General features: G+C 42.8%; 1 protein-coding gene and 1 long non-coding RNA gene across 4 annotated transcripts in view; one reads left to right on the plus strand and one right to left on the minus strand.

Moving 5' to 3' along the window:
• LOC123369411 (cytoplasmic dynein 1 heavy chain 1-like) overlaps positions 1-17,361 on the minus strand; it is an 86,896-nt gene that overhangs the window by 47,155 nt on the left and 22,380 nt on the right. The window contains exons 11-28 of the mRNA XM_045014979.1: positions 13,452-13,598; positions 13,148-13,288; positions 12,757-12,933; positions 12,517-12,627; positions 12,311-12,430; positions 11,757-11,996; positions 10,980-11,135; positions 9,347-9,460; positions 8,232-8,342; positions 7,941-8,150; positions 7,237-7,383; positions 6,742-6,908; positions 5,729-5,902; positions 4,731-4,896; positions 4,462-4,650; positions 4,168-4,362; positions 1,169-1,451; positions 594-694 (exon numbers count right to left, since the gene is read on the minus strand). Of these exons, the coding sequence (XP_044870914.1) occupies positions 594-694; positions 1,169-1,451; positions 4,168-4,362; positions 4,462-4,650; positions 4,731-4,896; positions 5,729-5,902; positions 6,742-6,908; positions 7,237-7,383; positions 7,941-8,150; positions 8,232-8,342; positions 9,347-9,460; positions 10,980-11,135; positions 11,757-11,996; positions 12,311-12,430; positions 12,517-12,627; positions 12,757-12,933; positions 13,148-13,288; positions 13,452-13,598 (2,949 nt within the window). The remainder of the gene's footprint in view (positions 1-593; positions 695-1,168; positions 1,452-4,167; positions 4,363-4,461; positions 4,651-4,730; positions 4,897-5,728; positions 5,903-6,741; positions 6,909-7,236; positions 7,384-7,940; positions 8,151-8,231; positions 8,343-9,346; positions 9,461-10,979; positions 11,136-11,756; positions 11,997-12,310; positions 12,431-12,516; positions 12,628-12,756; positions 12,934-13,147; positions 13,289-13,451; positions 13,599-17,361) is intronic.
• Positions 128-13,302, plus strand: LOC123369415. 3 transcript variants are annotated; one of them, XR_006579046.1, is made up of 3 exons: positions 128-259; positions 12,350-12,471; positions 13,189-13,302. It is a non-coding gene; the product is annotated as an uncharacterized LOC123369415 (long non-coding RNA). The 3 variants fall into 3 exon arrangements; XR_006579045.1 differs by having other exon boundaries at positions 13,086-13,283; XR_006579047.1 differs by lacking the exons at positions 12,350-12,471; positions 13,189-13,302 and adding exons at positions 7,244-7,359; positions 7,484-7,602 and having other exon boundaries at positions 129-259.

Consider the following 17,361-nt stretch of genomic DNA (forward strand, 5'->3'; position numbering starts at 1 on the left):
TTTCTCAGATGTTTCAGTTTTTGAATGCCAACTTCCACGTTCTAGAATGTATAAGGCACTACTAATCAACTTCCACTCTTCTTTAGGGAAGTCTGTTACTTAATTCTAAAATCTCTGCAAGCACATTCCTAAACCTGTAGCAGAATTTAAAAGTAGTTCCAATGTTGCACTATATCAGGCAGTCCATTGAGATAAGGAGTATGTTCAGCAAGATATCCATTAGGAGTCAGCCAGTTACATCTACTTGATTTCTACTAAAGTAGGTCTACTTCAGTTGGTCACACAATATGACTGGGGGATGGTAATGGAAGACTGTAGTTTGAAAATATTTTAAGTTACCTTCCTAAAGCTTGTAGTTCAGATTTTTCCTTGCTAAATTATTGTCTAAAAACAGAGCAGGCAGTTTCTAACCCAATTCTGCTTTAGGTGGTAGTGAGGTCCAATGAAGCACAGTAAAGTAACCAGAATCTATTTTACCAGATACAGGAACAAGCTTTCAAACATGTTTTGAAATCTACAAGCTTAAATGGCATATTAATGAGATCTTAACTTAAAATGAAGAATGTGCTCATGTTAAATGAAAGATACTATACCTGGAAGTCAAACATTTCACCACAGTTGAAAACCAGAACAAAGCGGCCAAGCTGGTGTCCAAGGGCTTTTACAGATTCTGTTTTGCCAGTACCAGCAGGACCTATTTTTAGAATAGGATAAAAACATTACTCTCTTCCTAGGCACCAAACTGACAATATTAACATCTAGAGTCTAAGGGCTGAGCTACAGTACCGCAGTAAGTCAGCCCGAGTTACGCTATTTCAGTTACGTGAATAACGAAACAGAAGTTGACGTAGCTTAGGTCGACTTACCGCAGTGTCTACTGCTCTCCCGCTGACTTCCCTTACTCTTCTCAGGGAAGTGGGAGTACACAAATAAGTGGGAGAGCACTCGCCTAATGATTTAGCAGGTCTTCAATAGACCTGCTAAATCGACACCTGCTGCATTGATTACAGCAATGCAGATCTACCGGTAAGTATAGACACGGCCTACGTGTTGCTCATTTTTCAAAATTGGAGTCTCAACTATGGAAGTTATTTTATTAATATTATAGCTGATGAACATCAGTCTTTACATTTAACAGAAGACACACAGGGAGTAAGTACCAACTTACCAAATGGCGAGCCTCCAAGTCTTGCCTCCAAGGCTTGCGTCATTGTCAGGTAACAGCGGTCAGTAAGAGGAGTCTGAACTAGTTTATCCTGAACACCAAGATACTCAAAGCCATAGCAGAATTTGGCATTTGCCATTTGAATGGACAGCTGTTGCAACACATCTGTCTGTTTTGGGTCAAAGTAGAATCGCATCTGGCTGAGCCACTCAAAGGATTTGGAGTTGTCAATTTTACTTTTGATCAGTGATCTTGTAACATCTCTTTGGTGCACTAACTCTGTAATCTGGAGAACAAGCATCTCATTAGCAACCACCATGAAAAAAGACTATGTACTCTAATAAAACTAACAGTTTTACTGCACCTCAGTTTATGAAAAGCCATTGCTCGATGCCAGAAGGCATCATCTAATATCCATCCTCTAGCTTACAGAAAGGAGGAGCTAGTAAAAAAAGTCTGTTCCTGCAGGATCCCTCTCAGTCAAGCTTCAGGCCAAGGCGTGGTTCTGAAACCTCAAGAACTGTCCTTGTGGACAACCTTTCTCTGTCCACAAGCAGAGAAAGGAAGCACATCCATACTCATCCTGCTAGACCTCTCTGGCACCAAATACTGTTAGTCACCAGATATTCTTGTCTGCCTCCAGGAAGCTGTAATGATGAATGAGAGTGCCCTCAAACCAGCTCACATTTTCCTCTAAGAAACCACAAGTGCTGTAGAGGGACAGTGTTTCTACATCCCTCAGTCCTCACCTCTGAGGTCCCACAAGTTTTAATCCTCTGCACAAGTTATTCAAAGGCTATATAAAGACACCAAGAGAACTGGTGAGACACTATGGGCTGAAATCCCAGCAGGTACAGACCAAAACTGAGCTCTTCGTCGCCATTCCCAGCTTTCAGTAGCTGGAATCAGCAGCTGAATGAAGCGCATCTGACTAGAGCTGAACCCAGCCAAGACTGAGATGCCGGTAGATAAAGAGAAATGTTTCCAAGAACTTGCTTCCTCTAAGACTCCACTACGGAGGGCACCTTCCCCTCACACTAGTTTATCATCAGAGGGGTAGCCGTGTTAGTCTGGTTCTGTAGAAGCAGCAAAGAATCCTGTGGCACCTTATAGACTAACAGACGTTTTGCAGCATGAGCTTTCGTGGGTGAATACCACTTCCATCCGAAGAAGTGGGTATTCTCCCACGAAAACTCATGCTGCAAAACGTCTGTTAGTCTATAAGGTGCCACAGGATTCTTTGCTGCTTCTACTAGTTTATCACTAGCCTTCAATCCTTTTGGATGTCCAAGGCACAAAAAATATCAACTTTCATCTGCAATAGGCCAGAAATTGGCACCTTATTGTATCAGCACAGATTTGGACATGGTAAGGCTGAAGGTCCATAGGTTTGATTACTGCTAGACATGTCTAGCAGTGAAGCCACACCCCGTGTGAAAGCTCCAACTAGTACAAAACAGCACTCTAGTTTCTCGGCAGCACAGACTAAAACAAACAACATTCTGTGGCTAGGCACTCTACACTTGTTCCCCAATTAGAAGTTTAGTTCAAGGTTTTTCAGGAGCCTCTGAATAACAGGACAGATTGTCAGTTGTGCTCGTCTGGTGGAAAGTAGAGCTTCTTAGGAGGAGCTGGAGTTAAGCTACGAATTCAGTGGACAAGAAGTGATGACTTAAGACTTGCACAGCTAAATGCAAAAAACTTTCAGTTTAGCTTTTCTTTCTTCAGAAAGTTCTTCACATGCCTATGACAGCCCCTCACACAAACACAAGTTTTAAATTAAGCTATTTCTCCTATAAGTTGTTTCTATTTTTAAACAGCTGAAGGGGCTCAGACACTATGGTTATGGGAGCCATGTACATACTGTGACAAAGTTCCTCTCTCCCTTGGTGGGTTCTGCACATCCTGGCAGATTTGCTCGCCTCAGAGGTTCACAGCAGTCCTCAGTTTGGCTCCTTTTGTTAGTGGCACAAACCTACCGTTCACTCGGCTAACCTCATCACTGGCCAGCATGGGGAAAGGGAGAAGAACAATCCCCACAGTCTCTACTGACCCACCTAGTGAGTCGGAGGATAGGCCAGGGACCTTCCCCTCTGGTGGGACCCACAGTCCAGGTCACCTCCTCTTGTCTTAAATAGGGAGTTGAGGCGGATGGGGGAGGAAACCCGGGCCCGCCTTCTACTCCGGGTTCCAGCCCAGAGCCCTGTGGATTGCAACTCTCAACAGTGTCTCTTGTAACAGCTGCCTGACAGCTACAACTCCCTGGGCTACTTCCCCATGGCCTCCTCGCAACACCTTCTTTGTCCTCACCACAGGACCTTCCTCCCGATGTCTGGTAATGCTTGTACTTTGAAGTCCTCCAGGAATATGCATACTCACTCTCAGCTTCTTGTGCATCTTGCTCCCAGCTCCTCGCATGCACCTCACTAACTGAAGTGAGGTCCTTTTTAAAACCAGGTGCCCTGATTAGCCTGCCTGTCCTAATTGATTCTGGAAGATTCTTAATTGGCTCCAGGTATCCTAATTAGCCTGCCGTAATTGGTTCCAGCAACTTCCTGATTGTTCTGGAACAGCCCATTATTTTACTCAGGGAAAAGGGACTTGCTTAATCTTGGGCTAATAGATCTACCCTCTATCACTCTTCTGTAGCCACCTGCCCTGACCCAGTCACAATACATAGATGATAAATATTAATAAAAACTCTAGATTTATAAATTTTATCTACTCTCAGAATAGGAGATTGGGTGGTATATTCTAAGAGTTGTTTCTATTCACTAAATTCTTCAGAATCTTATGCTACACTGACATTTAAGTTTATAGACATTATTTCAAGTCAGGCATATGTAATCTCTACAGAAACAGCTGTTCCTCAAGAAAGCCTGATGGGAACATTTTAGTTTTCCCTAGGTGTCACTTTCATGATTTGAAGATGGACAGATGGTGTTTAAATTTTGTGAGAGGCCGAATGACTACTTAAGGATGAGGAGGAGAGTATTACTTACCAAGTGTTCCAATTTCCTTCTGCGGAGAGGTGGCTGTTCCATCAACACAGAGTCTGCTAACACATTCAGTGTGACTTCGACATTAGCCAGCACAGAGTGCAGAGGACTGCTGTCTCCTCCACCACCCATGCCATTCAGAGCAGATTCCACATTCTCTGACCATGCAATTTGGGCTGACAGGACAACAAGCTGGGCCTGAACATTTAAAATACAGTTAGATTTTTGCTAAAAGTTGTTCCTCCCACAAAAGTGTATTATTCACATTTGTCTAAGCAAACTATATAAGATGGATACCTGATATTTGTCAATCCAAGAAATATAGAGAACTGGATCAATTGAAGTTGCTTTACCAAAGATCTCTACTTCAGTCACAGACTCAGCAAGCAGCTTTGCAAGTGTGACCCTCATTTCTTTTTCAACAAGTGTGAGCCACTCATTGATCTTAGGATGTTCTGTGATAGACACAGGTGTTTTGAACAGCACCTGAAACAATTAAATGTAAGTGTCATTTTAGTTCTCATTTAGACCAGGTTTGTAAGTTTGCAAAAACCCTGAAGCTCTACCTCCTCTCCTTCACGTGATGAGATCCCCAGAACAACAGAGTTATCTTCATTCAGGATGATGCTAGACACTCCAGCAAACATTTTCTTGAAATGTTTCTGCAGCTTAGCTACATTCTTGCTGTTTCCTATGATTTCGAGTAAGTCCTCATCACCAACGAAGTAGAACCTAGTATTAGAAATAAGGTTAAAGCTTTTTAAAACAACTGACCACTGAGGTGAAAGAATTTTTTTTTAAATTAATTGAAGGCCCAGAATTAATATATTTACTTGAACCCTCTATAACTCTTCTAAAACTGGGGAAATGTCTGCTCCGTAATTCCTTTCCTCCATACTTCAGTTAGCTCATAGTAAAAATACCTCAGGGCTTATTCTCTGCACTGTTTTTAGTCTATCTAGAGCTTTCTTCCCACTTAAACACCTCATTAGCAGATATTTGCCAGATATTGAAACATTACGAGACAGCAAAGCTCCCACTCTGAACACGTGCTTGACGTGGAGGTTTTGTTTAGATCTACAATCCAAGGACATGACATACTACTGAGAATTGAAGGCGAAACAGAATGCAACATGATTCAAATATAGAATGACACACGTTTTTAAGCTTTGTTATTTGGTGAGAGAGATTCCTAAGGGTTCATTTAGTTTAATGAAACAAAACTAAATTTGAGAATTTCATTATTCAGTACCAGGTGAAACAGCCTATTAAGCAATATTTATATTCAAATTATGCCATTTAAGTTAATCACAAATGACCCACACAAAGAAATTTAAGTTTGTCATTTCCCAGGAAATGGGGCCATAAAATGTCTAAATTGTTCAACCTTTATTTTATTTTTTTTAGGATTCCAAAGCATTCATGTTTTGATATCTGTGTATGCACTAAAAGGTTGCTAGAGGAACAGAATAAAAGGATGTACTTAGGCACTACTGTCCAAACAAATACAATTCATATTAGAGTTTATTCCAACACAATTGGTTGAGGAGATGAAATTCCTTACCGAGGAAAGGAGGATCTCTCCCTCTCCAGGTATTCTCCCAATGCTTTCTGGATCTTTCCAAGCAAGTCTGCTAATCTCTCCAGTGACCTTTGTACACCTTGGATGTTAAGAACATCCATCACAAGGGGAGATTTGGATACCTTTTTCATAAGTGCCAGAAACTCAATACTGATGCTGTAAGTGAGTGAGAAAAATATTAAGCACACTTTAAATGAGGGATACAATAGTACAAGTTCAGTTACTGAGCGTGAAAAACGGGGATATCTATTAATTTTATTAATATTGTGTGAGTATTATGGTATGGCTGGCTTTATGCTACATTAAAGATTAATTCTAGTTGGAGCACTCCACGTGGTACCCAAGAACCAGACAACGACTAACTCAATTGCCAGTGCTCAAATGGACCATGCAGTAAATCCACTGCTAACGTCTACCTCTGACTCTCTGGAGAGGTGACTATGTCTGTCTGGGGACACCTGAACCTGGTCAAACACTTTGAAATGGATATGAGACTGCTTGTTAGCTCAGGGTGGGAGACATCAAATGAAGATTGGACACAGGCAGAGACTGCAAGGGTGCAATTTACCTGCCTAGCCCAATGCTAGATGATGGGTAGGACAAGAGGGGCTACCTCAACTTGCAAGGAAAGGCTAACGTCCAGGTAACTTATAGGTCTTCTATTGTTTTAAACCTTTTCTTATGTGCAAAAAAACTATCCACATGAACAAGCTGCTCTGTCACTGCACTCTCATACCAGTCATATGCTTCCAAGTCTGCGGCAGGGGCCAAAACCCAGATGGACCTGCTGAGAACACTACTGGTGAACAGGAGTATTTCGCTCTGGGTCACTAGAACAAAAAAGTGGGGGCGAATCACAGGATTCACTGAGAGAAGTGCAGACCTATCACTTGGAAGCGGTGCTCATGCAGTGGGCAGGCAGAGGAACAAAATCAATGGTGAAGCTTGCCTTGAACTGTAACTGAGAATTTCACACAAATCCAAAGTAAGTATACCTTTGGAACCTCTGTGTTTCAACAGGCAGTAAGTGCTTAATATCAGCACTACCAGTGAAGATCCCCTCCAGGTAGACCCATCGCCTTTGGACATCTATCCAGACATCAAAGAGTGCCATGATGCGATTCAATTTGTCCTCCCAGCTAAGGGCATCTTCTTCAAACACCTAAATGTTACAAAAAATATTAACATTCAGTTTACCTTTAAAAACAACAACAACAAACACACAAAGAAAAGCAACTTCAGCTATAAGCATGATTTTAAGAAGTTGGACAAGTAACACTAATCAAGTTAGTTTGAGAACTGAATTAGAAATAATTCTTTCAATTTGGTTACAGCTATAAAAAGGTATAATCACACTTATACACCTAGTAATTTGCCAGACTTGGCACACAAGGTGCCAGCTGAACAAATGTACACTAGGAAAAGAATACTAAAACAAGGAGGGAGACAAAGATAATTGAATAGAAAAATAAAATAATTTTACATTATACCTTGTAGTATCGTGATAACTTCATGGCAGACACACTGTTAATGTGTTCCTTGACCTTGTTGAAGAGATCATCCCAACCACGAATCAAACAACATTTGTTCTGATAGTTAACCAAATCCAGTTCGTAAGTGTTCCACACTTCTCTTATCTTTAAGAAAAAAAGAAATCAGGTTATGAACTCATTACATTTATTTCATTCTATAGTATAGAAATATAGCTACATGAGCTTGATTCTTATCTTTTTACAGAGCACATGAACCTGCAGGCCTTGGATGGCTGTGAATCATATGGTGGAAGATTTCATAATTATGTCTTGTGGGTCAGAGTTAAAGTTATTGCAACTCATAAAATGAAAATTACAGAAGGCAGTTTCCAGTCTTCTACTTAGAAGTTTTAAAATAGTAACGTATTAGCTATGTATTTTACTTGATTTATCTTTAAGTTTAAGTTACAGTACCTTCAGTAAACTTGCAAAGCTTTTAATAAAACCCCTAAACCAATGGGGTTTCATGTTGTGTCAGTTTGTGTGTTAAATTTACTCAGTTATTTAGAACTAAAAATGTATGCTGAAGATCTAAAGCATTTCACTTTCACTATCCTGGGTATCCAAAATCCAGCTTGTTACATAGAGGTGTAAATTAATTTGTTGACAGCTAAAACTTCTCCTGCACAACAGATCTAGTACATGGAATGATAGATACTAGCCTGTTTCAAGAACTCTTCCAAAGCCATCTCTCCCTGAGCCACAAGAAGTACATCTTTGACAATTGCTTCATTCTTCTGCAAGTCAACATCCCAGATCTGTCCCAGGGTTAGTTCAGAGACAACCCAGTTAACATGAAGTCTCTTCATCAGCTGCTTCCAGTGACGATCTTTAAGAGCCTCAGATTTCATTTCAATCACCAACATGTTTATCTAGAACGCGAGACAGCACATATTAAGTTAACGCACGCACTTACCCTTGATAACGAATTAAAAAGATTAAGTACAGCTTACCTTCATGTAACCCTTTAGAAGTCTCTGAACATATTCATAGGAGGCATACTGCCGCAAATGAGCAGGGAAGTTTTTCAACTGGTTCAGTAAGCCATCCAAATTTTGACGAAGCTGTCAATAAAATACAGAAGCCATGAAAGAATTCATCAACCAGCAACATGATGAGAAACACAATCACTCTAGTAAACTGAATATTACAACAGTTATCCATTTTCTTACAGTTTGTTATCTTAACATTTTAACTAAACTGTTCTTTAAGAATGGGAGAATCCCCCTTAGATAATATTGATCATGCTTTCCTATGCTGCATATATTTAATTTTGCTAACAATAAATATAGTTGTATTCAAGGCAGGCAAACCTTGAATACTGGATGTATGAAAACATTCAACTGTCCCTCAAAACCGCATCATTCCAACAGTTTCTCCACGCTTTTGTTGATATATTCCACCTCAGCAGGTTATATGGAGTCAACAGTACTGCTTTAAGATTAATTCATGACTGTTGGTACGATACTAGTTTTCTCTATCCCTTGATCATTGGAGTAGCACAGCATGAAGTAATTTTACACTAGATCACAGTGGTCATGAAATTGTGACATTCTTCCTTACAGATGATAGGTAGAAGCCTCATTTCACGTTTATGTATCCAAGAAGCATCAGCTTGGACAATAGCTTTTCATCAGTGGAGCTGGACAAGCGTTTGAGAAAAGTGCTAATTTATATCAACTTAATTTCAAGAAACAGATATAACATCAATTCTTGTCCTCTGCAGATGTAGCCTATCATTAAATATATTTAAGGTACTGCAGTTTCTGCAATCCTGATAATTTTTCAAGTTTTGCTTTGTAAGCTTTACCCTGTTGAAGCTTCAGTTAAGAGGAAAAGCTATTTCTGCCACTCGGTGCTGCAAGTTAGATTAAGATAGAGGCTGCATTCTCAGTTATGAATTCTATTTTTCATATGCCAAAAAGACCCAGGTACATAAGCACCATGCCATATATTCTGGCTCATTTTCAGGCTGCTAGAGCATTTAAAATATATTTAATCCTCGAAAGCCAAGAGTCTAATAGTATAGCTGTAGTTATGATTTCTATATACAGAATAAAAAAGGTACCTTGCGAGGCTGTACTGAAACCCATGGCTGCTCCTTCATCTGATCGATCTGGTCCCAGACCTTGGAAAGCTCAGACCAAACTCCTTTGAGGTCTTGTAACTCTTCTAAAGCTACCTACAGTACAAGGCGATACATCAAACTTTGGTCAGTTATATAGAAAGGACAGATATTTATTATCATTAAGTTAGACAGAACTTCTTAAATCATTGGGATAGAAACTTGGTCAGGGTACTGGTAACTGGACAGAGACTTGACCCTAACTTGCCTAGCCCATCTCTGGTGGTCCAAAAGGAGTTACCGTATGTTGGCTGCTCATTAGCTTAAGTTAGGGCTTGTCTACATGGCAAGTTACTGCACAGCACACAAGAGTGAACCCCTACAGTATATCAAACTTGCCTTGCGGTAACGTCTCATGTGGACGCTGCTACAGTGCAGTGAAAGTCCTGGAGCGTGGCTTTGAATAATATGACTTAGAACAGCATTTCTCAAAGTGGGGCCTGTGGACCCCTGGGGGTCCCTGAGGGACTACAGAGGGTCTACGGGCTCTGCTGATCAACTTAACTTCTCCCCATCCCTCCCAGCGCCTGCGCCTCCATCCCTCCTAGAGGTTACTGAAACCAAATGGGGGAGATTTTAGGCACTAAAAGTCCGGTGGCAGAGCAGGGTTAAGGAAGACTCCCTGCCTGCCCTGGCTCCATGCCACTCCCCTTGGTCACAGGGGTGGGGATGGGGAGAAGAGGAGCAAAGGGTCCCCACATGCTGCCCCTGCCTTGAGCGCTGACTCTGCAGCTCCCACTGGCCAGGAACTGCGGCCAATGGGAGCTGCAGAGGCAGTGCCTGCGGGTATGGGCAGTGCACAGAGACCCCCTGGCCCTTCCGCCTAGGAGCTGCTGCCAGAGAAATACGCTGGTCACTTTTGGGACCCGCCCAAGGTAAGCACCACCCAACTGCAACCCGCACCCCTCAACCCCTCCTGCACCCCAACTTCCTGCCCCAGCCCAAAACCTGAACCCGCACACCCCCTCAGAGCCTGGATCCCGTACCCTCTCCTGCACCCAAACTCCCTCCCAGAGCCCGCACCTCCTCTGCCCCATCCTGGTGAAAGTGAGTGTGTGTGGGGGAGGAGAGCAAGCAATGGAGGGAGGGGGAATGGAGGGGGCAGGGGTGGGGACTTGGGGGAAGGGGTAGAGTAGGGGCAAAGCTTGGGGCTAAGTGGTGGGGTTGGGGGGGGTCTCTGATTTTTTTTTCATCAAAATGGGGGTCCTTGGGTTGCTGAAGTTTGAGAACCACTGACTTAGAAGCTACCTGTCACATAAACAAGCCCTTAGTCTCATCTCTCGTTAGTTTAGTGGCCAGATTTCTGCATCTTAAGAAGCTGCCCTCAAGTGTCTGAGGTTGCAGTCCCAGTGGAAAAGCCAATGGCTGAATGGGTATTGAGACTGAATTACTCACCCCTAAGACTGGACCATCCTAGTTAAGGTTAGGGCACAGTGATAGAGCAGCATGAAGGGAGAACCACTGACTGCTGTGCCTTCTCTATGAATGAATTGAAGGACTTCTGCCTACAAGAAGTCATCTGTCCAGAATCATTTACAAGCACCAAATTCATGGATTTTTAAAAAACAGTTTGTACCTGCACACGTTCTTCACTGCCACTGAGTAGTCCTGTATCTGTTAGCTCAAGAGCTTCTTTGGCCTTTGCACATTTCTCTCGATCATCTTTCAACCTACCAAATTTCCCTTCATAAATGGTAAGTGCTTGAAGAGCCTCCTCTGGACGCAAGTTTCCCTAGAAAGAACCACATTAAGGTCAACATGGCACAGATGTTAAGAGTTAGGGTTTAGCACTTAAAATCTGTGCAGAAACTACTTCTGATTAGCATCAGACACCATGCCATCTCTTCTGCTTTAAGGAATTTTCCGTTCCCCTGGCAGACCTTTAACTCTGGGTATATGAGTTACTGATCCCTTGCTTGGGTAAGCGTCTAAAGAATCATCTTGGCAGAAGAGATTTTTTAGCAGATGCTAGCTAGGAACATTTACTTTAGGACACAGGCTCAACAAGATTCTTCCTCTCACTAAATGCTCTAAAGTGCACACTCCTTATTGCTAGTTACATTTGTAAAAATCAAGTTACAATAGAGGTGTTTCCGTTTTAAAATGTAAGTTAAGTCAAGAAGTGTTGGAGTTTTAAACCAAAAGCAAAGGACAAGGTACACTTTCTGCCAAGTCACTAGGAAACCCCCTAGAGAGGATTCACCTTTACAGATTTTGATGCAGCAATGTAACAATTATGATTCCCCCTCACACACACACACAGTCTATTTCAGGGTTTACTGAACAACCTATTTGTTACAGGATGCCAACTTTCTATAGCGAGTTCAGCAAAGAGACCTGAAAAAAAACTCACTGTCACAGGCTTGGTTTTCTCCCAGTCAGTCAGCAGGTCAGTTGTACGGCTCTCCACTGCTCGATCCTCTTGAATTATCTGCATTTGCAAGTTTGCTACTTGTTGCTGAATGGCAGAATCCTTGCGACGCATTATGTCATTGAAAGCACCCCACTCTCCTTCAATGTTGTCAATGTATAACCAGGAGGAAGGGAACTGGAACCTCTGTTTCTCTAGCAAGCGCTGACCATTGCGGTAAAGCTACAATCCACACAAACATTGTTAGAAGGTAACCTACTTTAATTTCTGTGTTAGCTAGAAGTTCAATTAGAAATTCAGATAGCCACAAGTCTAAAGAGAAATCAGCAATAGATCAACCCAAAGAACCCTCAGAAGTATAAAGTAACTCAGAAAGGCTCACTATAGAATCTTGGTTTGAAAGTGTTTACTAGGACAGGAAATTAGAGGCAGGGTTTCTCTTAGCAGACTTAGACTGGTCATGATCAATTGTCCCCTCGCTGTAAAAAGGCTTTTAAGGATTTCCAAAAACAAGACATGAATAAGCGACAAATTACCTCAACTTGTTTCTCAAACTGCTTGATTTTACGTTTCAGGGATTGTACGTATGTGATGAACGTCACTGCATCTGATGTGCTAGCAGTGTCCACTAAATGCTGCTCCAACTCTTGACGGGACTGTTAGAGGAAAAAAACCCAGTATTTTAAAGGTGGATGTAGTAAGTTGATTTTGTAATAAGAATCATTGTTTGGACTATTCTTACCTTAGAAATCTGAGAGTGGAACTCTGTCATGTTCTGACCTAGCATTTGGCCAAATTTACTGAGTACTTCCTTATGCCAAGAGTCATATTTCAAATTCACCTTAGATTGTACCTACAATCAAGAAAGTTTACTGAGTATTACTATTAGTTATGAAGTCTCATTTTATCCTCTATAAGCCCATTCTGAAGTTTATTTCCGCAAGTTTCATGCATCTTGTAAAAGTAAGTTTCAGGTTCTTACCTTCCCATAGTCTATGATAACAGGTCCAAATTCCTTCCTGGTTTCTGCATTGTCAAAGGTTCCTCTAGCCTTCCTTATCTGGACTAAGAGGGCTTGCCACTTATTTAAATCTTCTCCAAGACGGTTGTATATGTTTTCAGCTTGCATATCCCATAAGCACTGGTACTGCAGCCACACCTATTAATAAGTATGTTAAAATAACCTCCATGTAACAGTGAATTTTCAGAATGCAGATACTTTCCTTATTTACGTAACTGAATTAATAGGGATGATAGTAAACAGGTAACATTGTTGGATTTAGAAGAACTCTTCTATATCTTTAATCAAAGGTAACTCCCATCAAATGTGTTATTCTACAATTTCAAGCTGAAAATCAGAATTCATATCCTACCTTAACATACTGTTCAACCTCTGTCACAATGCCCATAACAGCTGAATAAGACTCCTCCAGCGCTGCAGGACCATCGGGCATCCGTGTTAAGGCATTCCGATAGAACTTCTCTTCCTCAGACAATTCATAGTGTACCCCCACCTGACAAGAGACAGAATTAAATAGAAGTTGCATATACCGAGTTCAGAATACATGGAGCAATTTTTGAAAATGAAAACTGGCATTCATAACCATTAAAGATTACATTATCTGTATACAACTGCAACGCAACAGTTAGATTTATAAATAAATTTATTATGCTTACCTGGTATCTTTGACTTTGAATTCTGGGTAGGGATAGTATTACCATTTTCCAGGAAATCATTTCTTGATAGAGCTTATATCTGCATTCTTCAATTGGTGGATTCAAATAGATCACCTGGTTGGTTATCCTCAGTTCATGTACAACATTCTACAGGCATAGAAAGACACCGCATTCAGTTTCAATTTTGCTAAATAAGAGCTTGCTGGGCCAGCTAAAGATACACAACTCAAAATACATTTTAGACAAAACCTGCCACCTCTTATTCGAGTGATGGTCCCTATTGTATTCCACTGAGGGTTATTAACAAGCAGGGTAGGAGAAAGATGATGGAACCGTGGAATGGAGCACAGCCACGCCAAATGAGGCATCCATCGCAGAGTCTTGCACCAAGGTGTAATGGGAAGAGAAGGTACGTACCCAACTCCACATGACCACTCTACATATGTCTGTAACTGGTACATCGTGAAGCGCAGTTGTAGTCGATGCTTGCACTCTTGTGGAGTGTGCTTGTGCCCCAAGGTGTGGGGAAACTCTTGATAACTGATAGTGTAATGCACCCCAAAACCCACTTAAAACCCCCCTGAATAGAGATCATTTGCCCTTTAATCCTTCCTGCTATAGTGATAAAATGTCTAGGGGACTTCCTAAATCATCTCATCCTCTGAAGGTAGAAAGCCAGGGCCCAGCAGACATCAAGGGAGTGACAGCGCGGTTCCTCCACTGAGGTGTGAGGTTTCAGAAAGGAAGCAGGTAAGTGTATGGGGTTGGTTGAGATGAAATGGGATACAATCTTTGGCAGAAACTTGGGGTGCAAGCACAGGGAAACACTGTCCTTACAGAACATGGTAAAGGGGGAGGTGGTCTGTCATAGAATATCAGGGTTGGAAGGGACCTCAGGAGGTCATCTAGTCCAACCCCCTGCTCAAAGCAGGACCAATTCCCAACTAAATCATCCCAGCCAGGGCTTTGTCAAGCCTTACCTTAAAAACCTCTCAGGAAGGAGATTCCACCACCTCCCTAGGTAACCCATTCCAGTGTTTCACCACTCTCTGAGTGAAAAAGTTTTTCCTAATCTCCAACCTAAACTTCCCCCACTGCAACTTGAGACCATTACGCCTTGTTCTGTCATCTTCTACCACTGAGAACAGTCTAGATCCATCCTCTTTGGAAGCCTCTTTCAGGTAGTTGAAAGCAGCTATCAAATCCCCCCTCATTCTTCTCTTCTGCAGACTAAACAATCCCAGTTCCCTCAGCCTCTTCTCATAAGTCATGTGCTCCAGGCCCCTAATCATTTTTGTTGCCCTCCACTGGACTCTTTCTTGTAGTGTGGGGCCCAAAACTGGACACAGTACTCCAGATGAGGCCTCACCAATGTTGACTAGAGGGGAATGATCACATCCCTCGATCTGCTGGCAATGCCCCTACTTATACAGCCCAAAATGTCGTTAGCTTTCTTGGCAACAAGGACACACTGTTGACTCATATCCAGCTTCTCGTCCACTGTAACCCCTAGATCCTTTTCTGCAGAACTGCTTCCTAACCATTCGGTCCCTAGTCTAACAGTGAATGGGATTCTTCCGTCCTAAGTGCAGGACTCTGCACTTGTCCTTGTTGAACCTCATCAGGTTTCTTTTGGCCCAGACCACTAATTTGTCTAGGTCCCTCTGTATCCTATCCCTATCCTCCAGCGTATCTACCACTCCTCCAAGTTTAGTGTCATCTGCAAACTTGCTGAGAGTGCAGTCCACGCCATCCTCCAGATCATTAATGAAGAGATCGAACAAAACCGGCCCCAGGATCGACCCTTGGGGCACTCCACTTGAAACCGGCTGCCAACTAGACATGGAGCCGTTGATCACTACCCGTTGAGCCCGACGATCTAGCCAGCTTTCTATCCACCTTATAGTCCAGTCATCCAGCCCATACTTCTTTAACTTGCTGGCAAGAATACTGTGGGAGACCGTATCAAAAGCTTTGCTAAAGTCAAGGAATAACACATCCTCTGCTTTCCCCTCATCCACAGAGCCAGTTATCTCCTCATAGAAGGCAATTAGGTTAGTCAGGCATGACTTGCCCTTGGTGAATCCATGCTGACTGTTCCTGATCACTTTCCTCTCCTCTAAGTGCTTCAGAATTGATTCCTTGAGGACCTGCTCCATGATTTTTCCAAGGACTGAAGTGAGGCTGACTGGCCTGTAGTTCCCCGGATCCTCCTCCTTCCCTTTTTTAGAGATGGGCACTACAGTAGCCTTTTTCCAGTCATCCGGGACCTCCCGCATTCGCCTTGAGTTTTCAAAGATAATGGCCAATGGCTCTGCAATCACATCCGCCAACTCCTTCAGCACCTTCAGATGCAGCGCATCCGGCCCCATGGACTTGTGCACGTCCAATTTTTCTAAATAGTCCCGAACCACTTCTTTCTCCTTCTCCCCATACTGTGCTGCCCAGTGCAGCAGTCTGGGAGCTGACCTTGTTTGTGAAGACAGAGGCAAAAAAATCATTGAGTACATTAGCTTTTTCCACATCCTCTGTCACTAGGTTGCCTCCCTCATTCAGTAAGGGGCCCACACTTTCCTTGACTTTCTTCTTGTTGCTCACATACCTGAAGAAACCCTTCTTGTTACTCTCAACATCTCTTGCTAGCTGAAACTCCGAGTGTGATTTGGCCTTCCTGATTTCACTCCTGCATGCCTGAGCAATATTTTTATACTCCTCTCTGGTCATTTGTCCAATCTTCCACTTCTTGTAAGCTTCTTTTTTGCATTTAAGATCAGCAAGGATTTTACTGTTAAGCCAAGCTGGTCGCCTGCCATATTTACTATTCTTCCTACACATTGGGATGGTTTTTTCCTGCAACCTCAATAAAGATTCTTTAAAATACAGCCAGCTCTCCTGGACTACTTTCCCCCTCATGTTATTTTTCCAGGGGATCCTGCCCATCAGTTCCCTGAGGGAGTCAAAGTCTGCTTTTCTGAAGTCCAGGGTCTGTATTCTGCTGCTCTCCTTTCTTCCTTGTGTCAGGATCCTGAACTCGACCATCTCATGGTCACTGCCTCCCAGGTTCCCATCTACTTTTGCTTCCCTACTAACTCTTCTCTGTTTGTGAGCAGCGGGTCAAGAAGAGCTCTGCCCCTAGTTGGTTCCTCCAGCACTTGCACCAGGAAATTGTCCCCTACACTTTCCAAAAACTTCCTGGATTGTCTGTGCACCGCTGTATTGCTCTCCCAGCAGATATTAGGGTGATTAAAGTCTCCCATGAGAACCAGGGCCTGCGATCTAGTAACTTCTGCTAGTTGCCGGAAGAAAGCCATGTCACCATGACCCCCAGTTCTCCAACCCAGAAGTAATAGCTACCAGGAAAGTGACCTTAATGGAGAGAAGAGACAGGGGGGAGGTGACCAGAGGTTCAAAGGGAAATTCATCAACACCATGAGGACACGGTTGAGGTCCCACTGGGGGAACAATGGATTGAAGGGGAGGATCAGTCCATTGGGGGTCCTTCCAAAACCTGGTAGTCAAGGGTGAGTAAAGAGAGTGCCCCTCCACAGGAGGGTAAAAGGTACTGATACTGTTGATGGAGTTGAGAGTGAGGTCTGTCATCTGCAGGGAGAGAAGATAGTCCAAAAGAAGAGGGATGTCCACAACTTCAGGAGCAAGACCCCTCTGTCAGGTCCATGAGGTGAAACACTTCCACTTGGCCCTATAGGACTGCCTCGAGGACAGCGTTGTTTGAGGAGTTCCAGAAAAGCTGGCTATGGAAGCAGGGGGATACGCTGACATGTGGAGAAGAAGGGAAACCAGAAGGCAAGGTCAGAAGAGGGCAATCAGAGTGACCGTCATTCTCTCCCATCTAATCTTGTGTAGGACACGTGGCAGAAGCTCTAGGGAGGAAAGGCATAATTGATCTGGA

The sequence above is a fragment of the Mauremys mutica genome, chromosome 4, assembly GCF_020497125.1.
Source record: "Mauremys mutica isolate MM-2020 ecotype Southern chromosome 4, ASM2049712v1, whole genome shotgun sequence".
In the NCBI taxonomy this organism is placed as follows: Eukaryota; Metazoa; Chordata; order Testudines; family Geoemydidae; genus Mauremys; species Mauremys mutica.